The 17,718-nt window shown below is 40.7% G+C and overlaps 2 protein-coding genes across 3 annotated transcripts in view; one reads left to right on the top strand and one right to left on the bottom strand.

Annotated features, from left to right (window-relative positions):
* nhlrc2 (NHL repeat containing 2) overlaps positions 1 to 5,747 on the bottom strand; it is a 20,985-nt gene extending 15,238 nt beyond the window's left edge. The window contains exons 1-3 of one of the 2 annotated variants that reach the window (XM_030077674.1): positions 5,681 to 5,705; positions 4,228 to 4,412; positions 3,069 to 3,221 (exon numbers count right to left, since the gene is read on the bottom strand). In XM_030077674.1, coding sequence (XP_029933534.1) covers positions 3,069 to 3,221; positions 4,228 to 4,390 — 316 coding nt within the window. In that variant the 5' untranslated portion in view covers positions 4,391 to 4,412; positions 5,681 to 5,705. Of the gene's footprint in view, positions 1 to 3,068; positions 3,222 to 4,227; positions 4,413 to 5,680 lie in introns of both variants that reach the window. The other variant, XM_030077675.1, reaches the window with a different exon arrangement.
* On the top strand, positions 4,903 to 17,718 carry dclre1a (DNA cross-link repair 1A (PSO2 homolog, S. cerevisiae)). Its single transcript, XM_030077673.1, has 9 exons — positions 4,903 to 5,323; positions 5,693 to 7,108; positions 7,218 to 7,351; positions 8,888 to 9,006; positions 9,576 to 9,719; positions 9,972 to 10,117; positions 12,225 to 12,379; positions 13,348 to 13,489; positions 17,019 to 17,718. The coding sequence occupies exons 1-9, from the start codon at positions 4,918 to 4,920 to the stop codon at positions 17,189 to 17,191; spliced, it is 2,835 nt and encodes a 944-aa protein (XP_029933533.1). The 5' UTR covers positions 4,903 to 4,917; the 3' UTR covers positions 17,192 to 17,718.

The following is a 17,718-nucleotide window of genomic DNA, read 5'->3' as shown; positions in this document are numbered from 1 at the left end:
AACAGTTGATAGATGCAAAGGATGGAACACAATGTACTGTATATAGGGAATATTAAAATTAATACATTCAAATTCCAAATAATGACCTGCATATTCATAACCCAGAGTTAGCTGAATGTGACAACATGGGGGTCATGCCAGTGGAAGGAAGAACAGAGGCACAGGATGGAACTGCCACACATTAAAGGGTAGATTTGCTGTTTTTGTAGCCCAGACATTTTAAAACGCTGTGTGCCATTATACAGAGTCACCCATTGCTTTAGTATTCAGCAACTCACCACTGTGCTCCACCTGCTCACTGGGCTTCGCTGGAGGCCAATGGTGCAATTAGCCCTCAAAAACCATGATATGTCTCCTTTTCAAGAGCAGAGCATTGGTTGAGTTCCTTAATACTAAAACACTTGGCGAAGTTGTGCTCTGGATGCTTTTAAATGATGCAAGGCAATGTTTTAATGAACTTTGATCTAAAAAAAAAAAAAAATTCAGCCAACCTATCCTTTAACTACAGTGTTTAAAAAAAAAAAAAAAAAAACTAATTTTGTGGCTGCAAGTAAGGCAAATCAATAGAGGATATACAGGATGAGGAAACCATTGAATAAAGCTTGCTGAACACTAACCATATTTTAGTTTTAGTGCAAAACACTAAAATAAAATGAGCCATCTTATATCTTTAATGTGTATAAGTAACCAATGTATTAGTGTAAGCTTTATATTTCACCAATAATCCATCACCCAGTTCTGCCCAGGTTTTACAGTTTTTCCATGTATATACCTGCTTCTATTTATACTTCTCTTGGGGAGCTTTTATTTTGATAACTGTATTTTGGCTGTGTGACCTTTGACATATTAGCAATGCCACTTCCTGTGGATTTGCTCTGATCTCCTCAGTCGGCTTTAGGCTGCTGAGGAGGAGTGAGACTACACTGCTCCTGTAAATAGCGCATTAAAACTGGTAAAATGGCTAAGCTGAGGCACAAATCTTACTTTGCACAGGTCACAAACCCCGTTCTTTGTTGTCATAATTTCACTTCAATGTGTATATGTATTTTTTATTGTGTACAGCACTTTTGTGTAACATGTGAGTTTACTGATCTCAGGCGCAGCTGGTAGAGCTCGGGGATGGTTTCTTTTCAGACGTGAAGTTGCTGCACTGATATCATTGTGTTTTACACAGCCTTTGAGAGAATGGCTGGCAAGGCAGAAGTTGTCCTCATCTCATTCATCATCATCATCATCATCATCATCATCCACAAACACAACACAGAATTCGTAGCAAAACACAGTTTCAGGCCAGACTGTCTACATACGCACACTGTTGCTATTTTATTTATTTATTTACTTTTGTTGTCGCATAATGCCACAGGCCAGTTCAGGCGAGATTCCAGCATGCAACAGTATCCCGTCATCCATAAATGGAGCCTACTGGACACTTCCTTTACATTATCTCACATCAGTGAGCCAGCCTTGAATGAGGAAAAAACAGCTCCAAACCCTTATCACAATCTGTAGCCTATGCCGTCACCCATGGCCTGGGCCAACCAGCGTAGCAACAGCACAGATTGTGGGGACGATGGGGGGGTTGGACTGTGGGAATGACTGGACATGGCTCCCACACCTCATTGGCCAGAGCAGCAAACAGAATGTACCCATTGCTGTGCCAAAGATAAGGCCAATATGATAATGTTTGGTGGTAGTGTGTGACTCAGTACTTGGGGTGGGACAGGGGGGCACCCAAAGTGCTGCCTGGCATGCAACTGAAGTTCTTGCGTCTCAGTTTCCTCAGATGATCTCTTGAAGGGCTAGAAATGATTACGCATCACGTGGACAGCCTATTATAAGCCCCCCTACTGCGGAGTACAGCAGGGCGCGATTATGGGCCCTCAACTCATTGACAGTGTTGCCTACATGTATTTTTAGCTACTGTCTCTTCACAGTTGAGATAGGAGGCTTTATGCTCTTAGAACTGAGGGAGACAGACAAGCTTGATGCAATACAGTTTCTCTGCCCTAGTGAACTCTTTACACGTTCATACGAGTTCAAGTGTCCACTTAGCAAAGACCATAACCCTAAGACAAAGGATATGTTTGATGAAGAGTTCGGCTTGAAGTTCAAACTTGAAAATATAATTGGAACCCTACTGCATTTTTGCTGCTTAGGCTATATTCTCAAAATCATTTAGATAAAATGTAAAACTGGATGGGAGAAATATTTACAACCAAATGATCCGAAGCCAAACATAAAATGGCCATGACCGGCCTGGTAAAACAAGCTTACAAGCGCACCTTGCAACCTCATCTCAAATCGACATGTTCACTTAGAACAAGACTAAGAATAAATCACAGAAAGTTTCAAATCATTCATCATGGTCTTAATGACTCATTAATTCACTGACATGCATTTTGCTTCCACTTAATTGCAGAAGACCTCAAAACACCTGATTCATCAAGTTAGTTTGGACAATGCTTGCAAAATTTCAGAGGCGATACGTCAGATGATCGCTGTGTCTCTGTATTCTCCAAGATCAAGGAAAGCAAATATCTTAAGTGACGTCCAGCTGTGGTTCTTGGGCTTTATGCCACACAAGCAAAAATGAATGGATTACCTTTACATGCTGCATAGTGTATCACACATACCTTGGGTGAGACCATATCAAGCTATTTATACCCAGATGGTAGCTAGTGAGCTTTTTGAGGTTATACTGGGTCAAAGGAAAAACAGTTGGTATGGAGGAAGAGAAAAAGTAATTATCCCATAATAGAAAGTGAGTGCCAGTGGAAATGAGAGCTGATTCCACGTGCAGAGGATATAACACCCAGAAGAGAGGAACAGACAAAGGAGGAATGAAAGGGCTACTCCGGCAGAATAGTAAACCATGTCATCAAAGGTTCTCTTTTTTTTCCTGGAATCATGTCGTCAGTCTTGATTTATGCAGAAACAGAGAGTATTTTTCATGTTTTTTTAATGAAATCCTCAGACATTGCACTGTTAAAACATCTCTATATTTAATCCCACAACCTCATTAGGGTTGAGATACTCACACTGACAACCACAGCAAGGTGTGTGCATACCTTCAACAGAGTGCCTCTTCTCCAGTTGGTGCAGGTCAGGTAGGATGTGCATGCAGTTGATGCAGCAGTAAGTAAAGAAGTCCAGCAGCACCACTTTCCCAGCTAGCTCCTTGGTCAAAGACAGAGGCTTTTCTGTGTTCAGCCATTCCAGACCTGCAGCAAAAACCATCCAGTGGAACATGACGTTATAGCCTCATTAATTATCCTTAGTGCAGGTACACGATTTACAGTGCCCGTCACTGCAATATGAAGGTGAAAACAATAGGAACTGGGCCTAATGCTGTATTCATGCTGCATGCAAATAACATTGCGTAGCCGTTCAGAGCAGCGCGTTTCAAATGTCCATGGCATTAAAACTCATATGAGACAAACAATCCAATGACATGACTGAAGTTTCTGGAAACAGCGGGTGTTCCGGATCACCCCTTTCACACTGAACACACCTGCACTTTGTGAGTTGAGATCATGTCTGCACTGTCAAGAGCAAAAAATATTCCTGCAAGAGGCTATGCTTAAAAAGAGAATTTCACAAACTGATTTATGTGATGAAAACTGTTGATATTCAGTTTTTAATTCCAGTTGTGTTTGCCCTCGATGTGTCATCCCCGACTTAACTAAAGGGGTTTCCTTATTGGTGACTTTGCAAGAACCCCAAAAAAAAAAAAAAAAAAAAAAAAAAAAAAAAAAGCTCGTATCTACAGGCTTTTCCCAGGTGACATGAACGCAACATAAATTCCAGCCAAGTCTAGCTAGCATAAAGTGAAAACTAACCCAAATTAATTACATTTTTTGGCATATATAATGTACTGTACTAGACTGTGCGTACCCCAACTCGATTTTGGAAAACAGAGGACAATTTTAGAGAGAGTCTTATGATACAAGAGAAGTGTTTGTCTTAACTTTGCACACATTCCCCAAAGTGTGTCTTGGGATTTCAGGGCTAAAACCAGCCTCCATATTGGGAGCTAAGGGAGGCACATTATGAGTCACTATGGCACCTAGCCCTAATACAGGACAATGTGCAAACATGCCTACCCGAGGACTGATTTTTCATCATCAAACCTCATCAGTCCTGAGCCTCTGGGATCACGCTGTGTTAGCTATCAACTCAAATGAAACAGCAACTGCTGAGCCACACACTGCTGTAAAATGCTCTGACCTGGTGGGAAATCCGGTATCTTCAGATCCTCGCCTTCCTCTAGTTTTTTCAAATACTGGTAGACAAGATTTTCTTTCTCTTGCTGTGTCGCAGCGTCATCTAGAGCGTAATCCAGCGGATTTTGGATAGGAAATAAGGCAGAAAGGCTGCACCGGGACGCCATCTTTCCCACAACAACCAACCTGCTAGGTAGAGTTAGCAGCACAAATTGTCACCGGCATTTTCGACAAGAAAAGATTATTATTCACCGCTTGCTGTGTCTAATGCGTTTCAATTACGGTATAATAACTGTGTTATGTGTGGGGATATTTTATGGGAGTACGTATTTCCCCACATAACGATTAATAAGCCATTTCATGTTGCGTAATATTTGGAAAGTGCTTTTCTGTTTTCTTATCCGTCTTTGCTAACTGATACATTCATTGCAGAAGTGGCGGTAAGTGTGTGCTCTTTGCTAACGTTTTTAGCTGTAACGTTTCACCTTTTTATGAAAAACTTACGTGTTGTGATTCGTTTCGGAAAAAAAATTCTCGGCGACATTAATATTACAATAGTCATACAATGTAACGGTATTTATAGTCGCCAGGCTTCTGTAACAGTACTGTCGACTCGGGATGTTATTGAACAGCGTTAGGAAACATCGCTCCTGTGTACCAAGCCTTTTTGGCAGTGTACCATCTTGTGCTCCAAATGTCACAGAAAGACTCTGAAAATGATATATGGGATTATAAACCGCTTCAGAAGAAAAAGAAGACCGAGGGAGCACTGTCTTCCGCGGCTAAGAAAAGATGCACGTCCAAAAAAACAGCCCCCAAGAAGGACACCTCTCTTTCGGTCAGGAGAGGGAGGCCTGGGAAAGCAGCTGCAACTGGAGACTTCTGTGGCAACATCAATAAAGAGGAGCATGGGACGTCAGAGGCACAGACTTTACCCTCACAGCCACCCAGTGGTGTGTCCAGCCCTGACCATGCAGCAGAGGGATCATCCTGTGGAGGCTTCTGTCCCATCTGTCAGATGCCATTCTCCATTTTGGTGGTACAGTCTCAAAGATGGCATGTTGCTGAATGTCTTGACACCCCCAGGGACACAAATAAAGGTACTTGCATCCATGCATTTTTCATCTCAAAACCCACTCATGATGTACTAGTTTCGTATTTTTAATAGGAGCAATATTTCAGTTTTGAGACCTTTATCCAGCTAAATTATCTTAGTCTTTGTTTGTCAGCCAGTAGTCTTCTCGTATGCGCCTATAAACTTGTAGTTAAATGTGCAAGAACATAAACAATGCATGATATGTAACTGTTTATGCTATATGATTCTCTCAAAAATAATCAGGTGCCTCTCAGTTCTTGAATGTCTCTATCTTCCATGTCAAGCTGCTTTCTTAGAAACAGTATCCAGAGGCACTTGAATAATCATTTTAATGCACTCTGCTCATACGTTTTGTCATCACCTGTTGATGCAGAATGCCCTGATGGTGTCCGGTGCTCCTCCACTATTCCAAACCACTACAGGAGATACAACCACACACTACTGGCCCACGGCCGAGCCACCAGTGACATTGTCCTCCTCAGTCTGTCCCAGCAGGCAGAGACCAGCCTCGGTTGTCTCACAGAACTGATCAACACTGAGGCGGATAGCTCCGTATTAGAGAGTTCACAGGACAGTGCTGTCAGTCTCTCTGCTTTGTCCAATCCTAGTGCCTCCCCTGTCGATAATCACAGTGGTACGCCTCCTGCTAAACTGACAAATGGGCTTATGTTGCTGCGCTCCCCTGGCCCTGAGGATTTTAAGAAAAAGAAAGGCTGGTTGTCCTCTGCTAAAGGACAGAAGTCTATCAGTTCTTCCCAGGAAAGTAAAACAGAGCTGCCATCAACTCCTGTAAAAGCAGACCGTGAAGACCAAGCCTCTGAAGGAGGTTTTGTCAAAACCGAGCATTCTCCTTACAGTGATGACTTAATATCGTATTCCCCTCTCTCTGAGTTCCCTGCAGACATTGAGGTCAATGATATTGCTCTTAGTAAAGCTTGTCATTCCTCTGAGGCTTTTGAAAATAAGGATGAAGACTCATTAACACTATTCAGTGATGGTTTCTCAAGTGAAGATGAGCTCTTCAGTGACTTTATTGATCACCTTGAACCCAACAATGTGCAATTGAAGGAACAAAATACTTCAGCTTTCTCCGACACCCAGCTGGGCTCCGTTACCTCATTAGCTCCTTGTAATCAGCTAGATACCCCTGCAGCTGCTGAAAACACATCCACAAGTGAAAAAGACACACATGATAACTATACCAGTGCTAACAGTCCCTGTAAGGCTAACTTTAAGTCTCCACAGAGCATAGTTTTAGAACGCCTGCGAGAAACCCTTTTGAGTTCAAACAATTTGCACTGCAGCAACTTAACTGACAGCAGTGCTCAGTCACAGCAGTCCCCAGAACTTCCTCATCAAGTGCCTTCAGCTCAAACTGTTATCCAGACATCTTCAACCATGGCCCCTCGCAAGGGCCAGAGCAAGGCAGGTCAGGCCTCCTGTCTCAAGCAGACGGATATTGGAGTGTTTTTTGGGCTGAAGCCCCTCAAAGAGAAAGTTCAAGAGGCTGAGAGTGGACCGAGTGAACTCAGCTCCACCGCTGGACCTACACCTGGTGAGAGTGTGCGACACAGAAGACAGAGGGGAGACAGGCAGAGGAAACCAAGGGCTGAGAGAACCACAGATACCTCAAATGACAAAGAGACTCCAGATGTCAGTGATGCTGTCGGTGCTCAGGGAGAAGGAGGGAGAGGTGGGACCAGACCATGGAGAAGAAGAAGGTGGAACAGAGGGAAAACAGATGGAGAACCAGAAGAACCACGCTGTCCATTTTACAAAAAGATTCCAGGTCAGTGAGTGACTGTGTTGGAAACCAATCTTACTACTGAGAATACACAATTATATTCCTAAGAGTCTGTTGTAATCTAAACTATATTGCATTGTTAAATTATATTTAGGAACCAAGTTCACTGTAGACGCCTTCCGTTATGGAGAAATTGAAGGCATCTCTGCCTACTTCCTAACCCATTTCCATTCGGACCACTATGGAGGGTTGAAAAAAAACTCTACCTTGCCCATCTACTGTAACAAAGTAAGTGTCATATCCTGGCTATTCGAAATATGAGCGTTTTCCAGTGTGTTTTCTATTTCATCCAAAGTCCACGTGTATGAGTATGGCTTGCGGTTAAAATTTTGCCTTGTTGTCCCCCTTGGCTGGTCATATACTGACCTACATCACAGTATTTTCCACTACTTAGATTCAGATTTATTTAATATGTTAATTGCTCGATGCAAGCTCATGTGAGCTAAACTTGTTGCATCATCTTGTTAGTGAAATTGAGAACTGAATTAGTGAAACTGCAGCAGGATGCATCACAAGACTTAGAAGTGTTACCAACAAGCCTTAAAATCAAGGGTTACAGCTGAGTTACAGTTTCAGCTCTAAATCTTGTGTGACATGATGCTGCTGATTGTATTCAGAGCAAAGTTTTTTTTTTTTTTTTTTTTTTCTTTTTTACAGCCTGGGTCTTCATACTTCAGTAAAATAAGGAAGGTTCTCTCAGTGCAGATGCATCCCCAGTTTTATGTACTTATCAAAAAATAGTGTCCCCTCTAAAAGCTTTTCAGTGCTTGAAGATGCCTAATATTATGGAAAAGATTTTCACTTCTTTGAAGGTGCACCTTTTTTAAGGCAAAACGTTTTTCTTCAGAAATCCTGTTAAGTGCATCCAATGACTGTAAAAAGCATTTAAAATACTTCCACACTGCTGTCTTCCTCCACAGAGTGCATAAAAGAAACACTTCATTCTTTTATTTCACTATAATACATTTACTCAGAATGATGACAATTGCCTGGCACTTGCTTGACATGTATGAATGCCAGTTTACCTATGGATCTGTTGGTACAGGGTCTGGTTGAATTTTTAAGAATTTGTATACACTGAAATATATGCAGGAAAATTAATTTGCTTCAGTTGGTAAAATATGTTTATATCCAAATTCTTTTTATTCAAACAGTGATAATCATGAGTAAAATCTGAAGATGCATGTTCTCAGTTAGTCATGATGTGAGGCTGTTGGACAGTAACCAGAATAAAATTAATTTGTGAAAGCAAGCCTGACAACTTCTCTTATCAAATGGGTCATTGCCTAACGAAAGTGGAGTGAATCTTGTGTGTGCAGGTCAGAGCTAAAAATAGTTATGAGGACTCTAGTGGGCTTTTGTGTATTTGGTGGGTCATAAAATATCGACTGAAGCACTAAGAGGGCCATAGCCCTGAGAAGTTTGAAGATCAGAATCACTGAGGAAAGAGATCAGAAGTCTTACTGAGTGATGAAATTTGATAAAATTATTTCATTCATTCTGGTTTCTTACTTACAAAATGTGAATTAAATATTAGTTCTAGAGATAGCTCCTGCTGCAGTGAAAAATGGCTTATGTTACTTAGCTGACAGAAATGATGATTGATGTAATTATACTGTGTGTACTCTAATGCCTATTTTCAGTCTGCCAAATTGCCACTTTTTCTTCTGCTGTCCTTGGATTTTTCTAGCTTTAGAGGCTGCTAAATCAACATGAGGGGACCATAGAGAGATTAGTTCACTGACAGCTGCCTTTGTTGTTCAGATCACAGGGAATCTGGTGAAGAGCAAACTGAAGGTGGCGGAGCAGTATGTCCACATCCTGCCCATGAACACCCCAGTCACTGTGGAAGGAGTCAGGGTCATCCTGCTGGACGCCAACCAGTGAGCCACCTACCTGCGATGCTTTCTAGGATAACAATAGCAGCATCCAGTTTTGGACCTAGATCAGAGCATTTTTGTTCTTCATTTGTTTACTTAGTTTAATTGTGAAGGTCATTAATCAGGGCATGCAATTTTCAGGCACCACACCTGAGATTTGCATACGCCGTTATAGATTCATAATTTACTTAATTGTAAACAACATACAACCTCTCAGGCTCAGAATTTTTTTCTTGCTTTCAACCCAGCATTAATTTAGTGTACATTGCCTGCTAAAATATTTACCCGATTTGTAGCACCTTGGGAACCATGAAAAAAAATCAGTTGCAGATCTTAGTTAAGAAAATCTTGCATAATAGGTTCTTTTGAAAATATGTAATTTTAATGGTGAAGGATGCCCACTGTAACATTTATTGCGCAAAGAATAGTTTCTTCAGTTCTTGTGTATTAGTGAAATTTGTGCCTTAGATCAATTAACTAGATTAGTTAATTCAGTTGAAGATCTTCCAGTGACCTTTTTGGCCTCTCTCCACCTCACCCCCTGTTTCCCTTGGCTGTCTGCTGTGTTGTAGTTGTCCAGGAGCTGCCATGCTGCTGTTCTTCCTGCCTGATGGACAGACGGTCCTCCATACAGGAGATTTCAGAGCTGATCCCTCAATGGAAAGCTACCCTGAGTTGCTCAGCTGCAGGGTACAGACGCTCTACCTGGACACCACGTTAGTACCCGTCTATCCTCTCTCACTAAATGAACATTTCTTATACACATGCTGTGATCGGGATGATCCAGGGTAAAATGCGTACATTTTGTTTTCAAGAAGACTTTTCACTCGCTGATGATTTACTCAGCTTCAGTGAAACACAGTCCTTAATAAAAGCATGCACACTGCATGCCTCATGCAATAACCCCTTAGGAAATGCATGTACACACAAAAGCCTGCATGTCTAAATGTCCACTCTCATCCCTCTAGCTATTGCAGCCCTGAGTACACGTTCCCCAGTCAGCAAGAGGTCATCACCTTTGCAGCCAACACAACCTTTGAACTAGTGACGCTCAAACCACGGACCCTGGTGGTATGTGGCTCCTACTCTGTGGGGAAAGAGAAGGTCTTTTTAGGTGAGTGTGTGGACAAAAAAAGTTCTTTCATTGCTACATAATTTGCCTTCGTTCAGTACCAAGTATTTCTCTGCTACTAGAGGGCACAGTCCAAGCAGGTTCAAAATCATGAATTATTATAAAGACATAATTATCCTGTCATCCTGTTGTGGTCTAACCTGAAGGTTGTTTAAAGGATGTATGCCTTTGACCATGCTGGGCTCCAGCCTCACATCATAGGCATCAATGAAAACGTTATGCTCATAGAATTAGGACTTTTGTAGAGTATATTCTTTTTGAGAGTGCAGCAAAAGCAGAGAAAACATCATCTCCTAATTTCCTGTGTGAAAGAAGTGCACAGTGATGTAGAGTACAGGCATTGTTAGGATTGTTATTTAACAAAGCATTAGTACTCTTGAGAGCAGTAATTTAACGCGCTACTCAGTATTGCTTTTCTGTTAACCTAAAAATTGATTATTGTGTCCTTATGTCCCGGGAAAGTCAATTGCCTCACCGGTCTGGTTCTGTGAAACACAAATGATCATGGAAACAAATGTTAGCTTTTTCCTTGACAAAGCCAAAGTAGTGGGAATACTTCCAGCCAGAGGAAATTAACTTTTCTCCCATTTATCATCGAAGTTAATTCAGTGCATACTTGTGTTAGGGCTGGGCCATATGACCAAACTTCAGGACCACAAATGTTTTTGACCAAATACCTCTATCGATATTGTGACAATAATGTATGGATGGCTATTTGTGCTTTTATAAAATGTTTACACAAGGATGTTTTTGATAAGCTGTCTTTGGCAATAGGGATATGATGACACAATAGGTAGAGACAAATAACAGAACAACTAGAACAGTCCATTTAGTTCTGAAAATTGTATTCCTTTACTATAATGCAGTGTTTAAAACCAGGACAAGACAAGACATATCACGATATTACTATATCCAAACCGCACACAACATCTAGTCTTGTATGATGATATTGATAATATTGATATTGCCCAGCCTAACTCGGGTCAACTGAAATTATGTTGACGATTAATTTAGAGGAGGGAGTGTGATATAGTTTGTGGATAATTCAGCTTCAGTCTGGTATTTAGGTATGTTAATAATACAGTTAATTTTTATTAATAATTATTATTTAAAAAGTAATTTCTTTGGCTACATATTTATAGAAATTTGTTATTGTGTTGCAGCTCAGCACAGACGGTGTTACACAAATTGATGGCGGGTTTTTGTGTGGGCCCAGTAAGAGATGAGTGGGTTGTTTGATAACCTCGTACCACTGTGCGACCTTCGCTGCTGTTGCATTGGACTCTTCTAAGAGTGGGTTACATTTATACGTTTATTGAAATGGGAGTGATGTTTAGAATATTTGGATTATTCAATTTGAGAGAAGAGTCACTCGGTGCATGTCTTATCTACAGTTTTGATGCATATGATTCTCCAAATTAATAGTGGTCTTCACCGCATCACTGCAGGAAAACACTCCATAATTATGTCTGTTTATGGAAAAACTGCAGCTAAATTAACTGAATGGGCCATTTTGGTTACCACAACCTCTGTTTTCTCTATTTATTCATCTGTTTGTGCTCCTACAGTAAGTGAAGGATAGCGAATTAAAGTGGTGTCCAGCGTATCCAATAAAGTGCATTCAAGTATGAGTTTGTTTTTGGGGATATGGTTCAACAGTTTAACAGATTTATTTCTCCTTGCTCTCATTTGGCCTCTACAGAACATGATGTACTCAGCAAAGATAGTATTCAGTAGCAATAACAAAGAGCAGTGTTATTTCAGTGCACATTGTTGGCTTGTAGTTCTTAGAAGTCCAATTCAGAGTTTATTTGGATTCATGAATTGTAGATACATTTAAAAAAAAAAAAAAAAAAAGTTGCAGTGCTTCACTTGACAGTGGAAAAGTAAGGCTTCAGCAAAGTTCACAGTGATTATAAACTTTACAGTCTCCATCACAGACATTGGTCATGGTGAAATGTGAGTTTATCAAGAAGTGAAATAAATGTAAATTTTGCAGCAGGGGGTGCCCTACTGCAATTTTCGGTTTTAAGTTGAACGCTGCTAAAGCCAACTCTGTTATTCTTCCCTTTGTCTGCTTCACTTGTAGCATTGGCAGAGTTGCTGGGATCCAAAGTGTGCCTCTCACGGGACAAATACAACACCATGTGCTGTTTGGAGTCCGAGACAATCAGACAACTTATAACCACTGACTGGAAGGCAGCCCAGGTCCATGTTCTGCCCATGATGCAGCTCAGCTTTAATGTAGGTGCAGCCATTCACTCTCCCATTAACTTATTTGAAAGGAACGTTTATTATTGTGGCTCTCTGGACCACCAAGGAGTATTTTGCAAAGTGAAGCAGGTTCTGTCCAGGCAGATAATGACATTTGTGCAAATTGGCTAATACCTTTATCTACAATTTTCAGCTGATATACAATAATTTTGCCTCACTTTGTTTTTAAACGTTTTACCAAAATCATTTTATTTCTCAAATGGAATGACTGTGTGACCGATCAGGTTATTTTTGGTGTGCATAAACGGCAATATCCTATTCTGCTTATAGTCTATGCATATGCAAGTATCAAGGACAGCGGTTTACACAGTTAGCAAATGCTAATTATGATGACCAAGCACAGCGTCGCCCTGAAAGGACTAGAGCTTTTAAAACAGCCATCTGTATTACTGCAGATACGTCCTAGTGCTGGCAAAGTACAAGCAAATGCATTATTAGGCACAGAACAGCTGACTGTGGAGAAAAATTTGTTTTAAGGAACCATAATTGAGACTGTTGGACAAAAAGTGCTTGGACACTTTTAGCAGATCCACTCTAAATAGGATACACAACTTGAAATGTATTCATAAAATTATTATTCATGGACAGATTTGTTACTGTCATGCTAAATTTTTAGATGTTTTTAATAAGTGTTTTTAATCAGCTCGAAATTTTGTAAAAATGTGAAACTGCTAATTTACTGGCTGGTGAAAACACAAATGAAACAATGAAACTAGAACTTGGGTTTAGTTGAAGGCTTTAGATGTTTGAGGATGATGTTTACAGTGTTTCTAGTCACCTATTGATGACCCTTTTGAGCTCAAAGGTTGCTCAAATGGTGTACATCTAAGCTGTGGATTATAAGTGCCTTCTTGGTTTTGGTTTAAGTGTTCTGTTTGAATTCAATTCTGAAACGGCAACTTACTCCATTCCTTTTTTCACCTCCCTCTTGTCTTCAGAAACTGCAAGCTCACCTGCACAGGTTCTCTGGACAGTATGAGCAGCTGGTGGCCTTCAAGCCCACTGGCTGGACCTTCAGCCAGCAGCTGGAATCTGTGGAAGACATTCAGCCTCAGACAAGTGGCAACATCTCCATTTATGGTATGGGGTAATAGTTTTTTGCTGCCTTTACAGTAGACTAAATGAGGTTAGACTCATAGTTAGAACACCTATTTGGCAGAGAATAAAAAACACGGTAGGTTATGTTGTAATTTTTGTTTCTTTGTGAGGTGAATTTATTCATTCAGTAGTCTGGTAAGGCTTGAAAAGATGAGACTGAATGAAAGGAGAGAATGGCCAGCAGTGTTTTCATTAGTTGTATGCTCTGTGGAATGTGAATTGGCGCTGCAGCAATAACCTCATAGCCACCACTCTGCAGCAATTGAAGGCTTTCTCACTGGGTTGGCAGTGTTTAGACCAGTGGCGTAATTTTTTTTTTTTCCGCTTTTCTCTGTAGAGGAAATAAACATCGTTCCCGTGCCAAAGCGTGAATGTTTGCCACGCTGTAATGCTGAGTCTGTGGCTCCCTCTTTTGGCAAAGAGAGGAAGGGTGAGAGTGAGAACAAAAGAACAAACCATGGCACTCTTCAAGTTCGCCTTGAGGTTACTCAGGTCAAGAATGAGGAGAATGTTGTGGGCATAGGATACATGTTGCTGGAGCAGATACTTGAGTATTTTAAATGGCACATAAGCATTGTGTTATTGCCAAAGTGCATTCATATGTTTGGCTTTTACAGATGGAGGTATTATGTAATATTGCAAAAAGAAGAGTAAACAAGTTCAAAGTGTAGATCATGTGCATCACTGCAGATTAAAACTGTGCCATGCAAGGCTGATGTACAGGGCAGTCCAGAGAATCACAACAAATAAACAGGATAAAGCAGTTCACAGAGGCAGGCAGGCACCGTTCAGCACCTCCCTGTTTGGCTCAGACAAGAGCTATTGTGGCAAGAAGCCTGCACCCTGATGGCACCGTCCAAGATGGAGGTTAATTTTAGACTTTTTTTTTCTTTCTTTCTTTTGGGCTTATTACACACTGAACGACTTTAGGCTCCACAACAACAGTCAACTCATTCTTTCATATAATGTGTTTGTGTGACTTTCGGTTGACACAAACCTCCCAAACTTTCGAGGGCTTGCAGTAGAAGAACACCAGTAAGATACTGCCATCATATGAGGTTAGATCTGCTATGGCAACATGTTAGTGCAAGGCCAGAGGGCTGATTAGCATCCACTGTCTAAAGAGAGTAACAAGACTTGGCTTCTCTTAATGCTAGTTCAGGTTTCACTGTATTTGTTTATTTTCTTACACATGGGACCAGCTAGGCCCTGTGGCCCTGGTTGAGCCAAGTTGCCAAACCGGAGGATGCACCTTGCATACCATTGAAGGGACTGCCCACTTCCACTGAAGACACTTTCCTCTCTCATTCGAGGATGAGGAAAAATTCAAAGATGAAAGCTTTTGTTTTGGGTAATTTTTAAAAAGGTGAATTTTTGATGGGCTTGGCAAATTGGTTGCAGCTCATGAAGTAGTTTAAATCTTTATTGTACTGGGCATGTCTGATTTTCATCTGCTATCCCTCCTTGAAAATACATATTTGACTTATCTGTCTGCTAACCACAGTGAATAGAAAATAACCTTTCTGGGAGGGGCATAAAACCATTTCAGTGCTTTTAAATTCAGCTCTTTCAGTCTCCTGTCCAGGCATCTGTAGTCCCTAGACAGGAGATGTGATATATATGGCAAACTACTAAGTTCAGCTATACGCAAAATACATGTGCAAAACTTTCAATACAAAATTGCATCAGTGCATTGCATCATCATTGTAAGATGAGAGCTTTGGTGTAGGACTAAAGGTCAACTTGATGCCTTCTATAGTTCATGTTAGATTGTGGCATCTTGAGGGTTCATGGCTCTTTTATCTAGGCACACAAGGCTGTATCTATGGACTGGCACAGGCAGCAGCACTTCATGTTGCATGCCTAGCATTCAATATATGGCTTTATCTGGGTTGTGTAAGACTGACATTTTACCTCTTCTGCCATTTAGGCAGTATCTCCAGTTATTGACATTGTTCAGTAGTAAGTAACTCCGTACTTAAGCAGGCTATGCCTTGATTTACTGTTATTGATTTAACCTGATTGTTCCTCCTGTCCTCCCCTGTTCACATTTACTGAATAGCTCCATCAACATTAGCCATCTGGGCAGTACTCTACAGCCATCAGCTTTAAGTTTCGACTGACACACTCACATTTTCCTCTTCCTCCTCAGCATTTAGAGTTGCTCTGGTGCATGCCAGTTTGCACACTCTCCTGCTTGCTCAGCATTGCGTTCCTCCTTTTCTATTCCCAGCCATATGCTGCTGCTGCTGTTGCTTTAATATTGTTCTCTGCATGTGGGATGGCTGATGATGGTACACGTGACCGGGCCTACTTTCAGGCAGCAGATCCCACAAATCTGTGAAGGGGGTGGAATTAAGGCCAAATGAGAAGTAGCAGCTTCCTGCAGTAATCCTTGTCCCAAGTGATAGTCAGTCTAGCTTTGCCTCATAACTTCTTACTTCGTTATCTCTATCTTTTGTGGACATGCATCAGACATCTTGGCTCCTTGACCAGTTTTTTTGCCTTAAAGCATGCAATCTGTGTTTATTGGAGTTGATTGACCATAATGGCAGTATTAGGGAGATGGTTGCCCAAGCAGTCGAGCTGTTGGATAATTGAACTGTCTGAAGGATCCCTGTGGCCTAATGCTGAGCCATTCCTGGCTCCCTTCCCTAAGGGACTTCTGTTTATTCATGAATTGAGATTGAGATCAATGCAACCTAGGCTTGAGATGGTCCTGTGTGCTGGAGAGCTGAACTACATTGGCAGGTCATCAGGATTATGATAGTGATGTGTAGCCTCGGATTTGTCATAGCTCTGTTACCATCTGACCTCCTAGAGCTAAAATGTAGTTATCATAGCCAAATGTGGGTCTTCATTTGTCCAAATGTTAGTTTGGGGTCAGTTTATAGCAGTTTATTTACAATGTTAGAGATCATTTCACCTGCAGGCAGCTGAAACTTTTTTCTTTATAGACTGGACATATGAAGTTGATGGCAAAAGATTTTCAATTTTGTCTTTGAAACTTGAAGGAAAGATACTTCTGAATGATTTAACTCGAACCTCTTTTAAAAGTCACAACATACTTCAGTTTCAGGAAAGTTCTCGAAAGTTTCTCATGTCTTTCCAAAAGGATATTGTGATGACAAATTTCCAACTACAGCTGATCATTGATCAGTTTGTGATGGATCAAGTGATACATTTCCTGTGTCGAAAGCATAACAAGTTGATTCAAGAATCACTGAGTAGCAAATAAAAATTTAAATAAGATGTCGTAACTTATGCACTTTATCTTGTCATATGTAGATTTTTCTTAATATGCAACTATTGAACTATTTAAATGCACAAATAAGGTGCATTGCAATTTCGTTTTATTATCTAAACTTCAAATAACTCCTTTGTGGCCACAGCTGAGCGTCTCTTTTCAGAGTTGCTATTGTTGACATATTTTTTTTATTTTGTTTTAATAGCAATCACGGGTGGTGGCTTAAGTCAGCAACAACAAAATACCATTCGATTCTCTTGACAGGAATCCCGTACAGTGAACACAGCAGCTTCCTGGAGATGAAGCGGTTCGTCCAGTGGCTTCAACCTCTTAAGATCATCCCGACAGTCAACAATGGCAGCTGGGCCAGCAGGAGGGCCATGGAGAAGTGTTTCAGTGAGTGGCTTGCGGAAGCCAAAGCCAAACGTAAATCTTAAACTTGACAGTGAATTAGATATGCATATTTGCATCCGGCCTTATAATTGTTTATACTTGGTGTCTGTAGTAAGAAAAGAGAAAACACCTATTCCGTTAGTATTGACCTGTATTACTTGTCATTTTCACTGACAAAAGTTGATTCATTTAATTGCTTTTACTGAGACTGTTTACAACTAGGACCACTGGGCTTTTCACCAAAGCATTCCTGCACAGAGCAAGTAGACATGAATTCCATCAGTCACTCTGCAGAGAAAGTTAAGGAAATTGCTCTTTATAACCAACTTAACTGAAAAGTTGTGTTTTTTCAATATTGGACTGAGCTGAGATAACTGCTGACTCTGAAACCTACAGTAATAAAGTACAGTTATACATGCAGCATTTCTACGGTTAGATCTGTTTGATGGTGCAGAATTAAATGGACCCTCAGCTGTGCCTGCCGTGGCTACCTCTGTATTTTTCTCAACAATGTAATATAATGTATTTTAATCTTAATTTTATGGGAAATAAATGTCTTTAGATATTTAAA

Source organism: Myripristis murdjan, chromosome 19 (assembly GCF_902150065.1).
Source record: "Myripristis murdjan chromosome 19, fMyrMur1.1, whole genome shotgun sequence".
Taxonomy (NCBI): Eukaryota; Metazoa; Chordata; class Actinopteri; order Holocentriformes; family Holocentridae; genus Myripristis; species Myripristis murdjan.
Note: the sequence above shows the minus strand (reverse complement) of the source record. Positions and strands in the feature narration are given on the sequence as shown.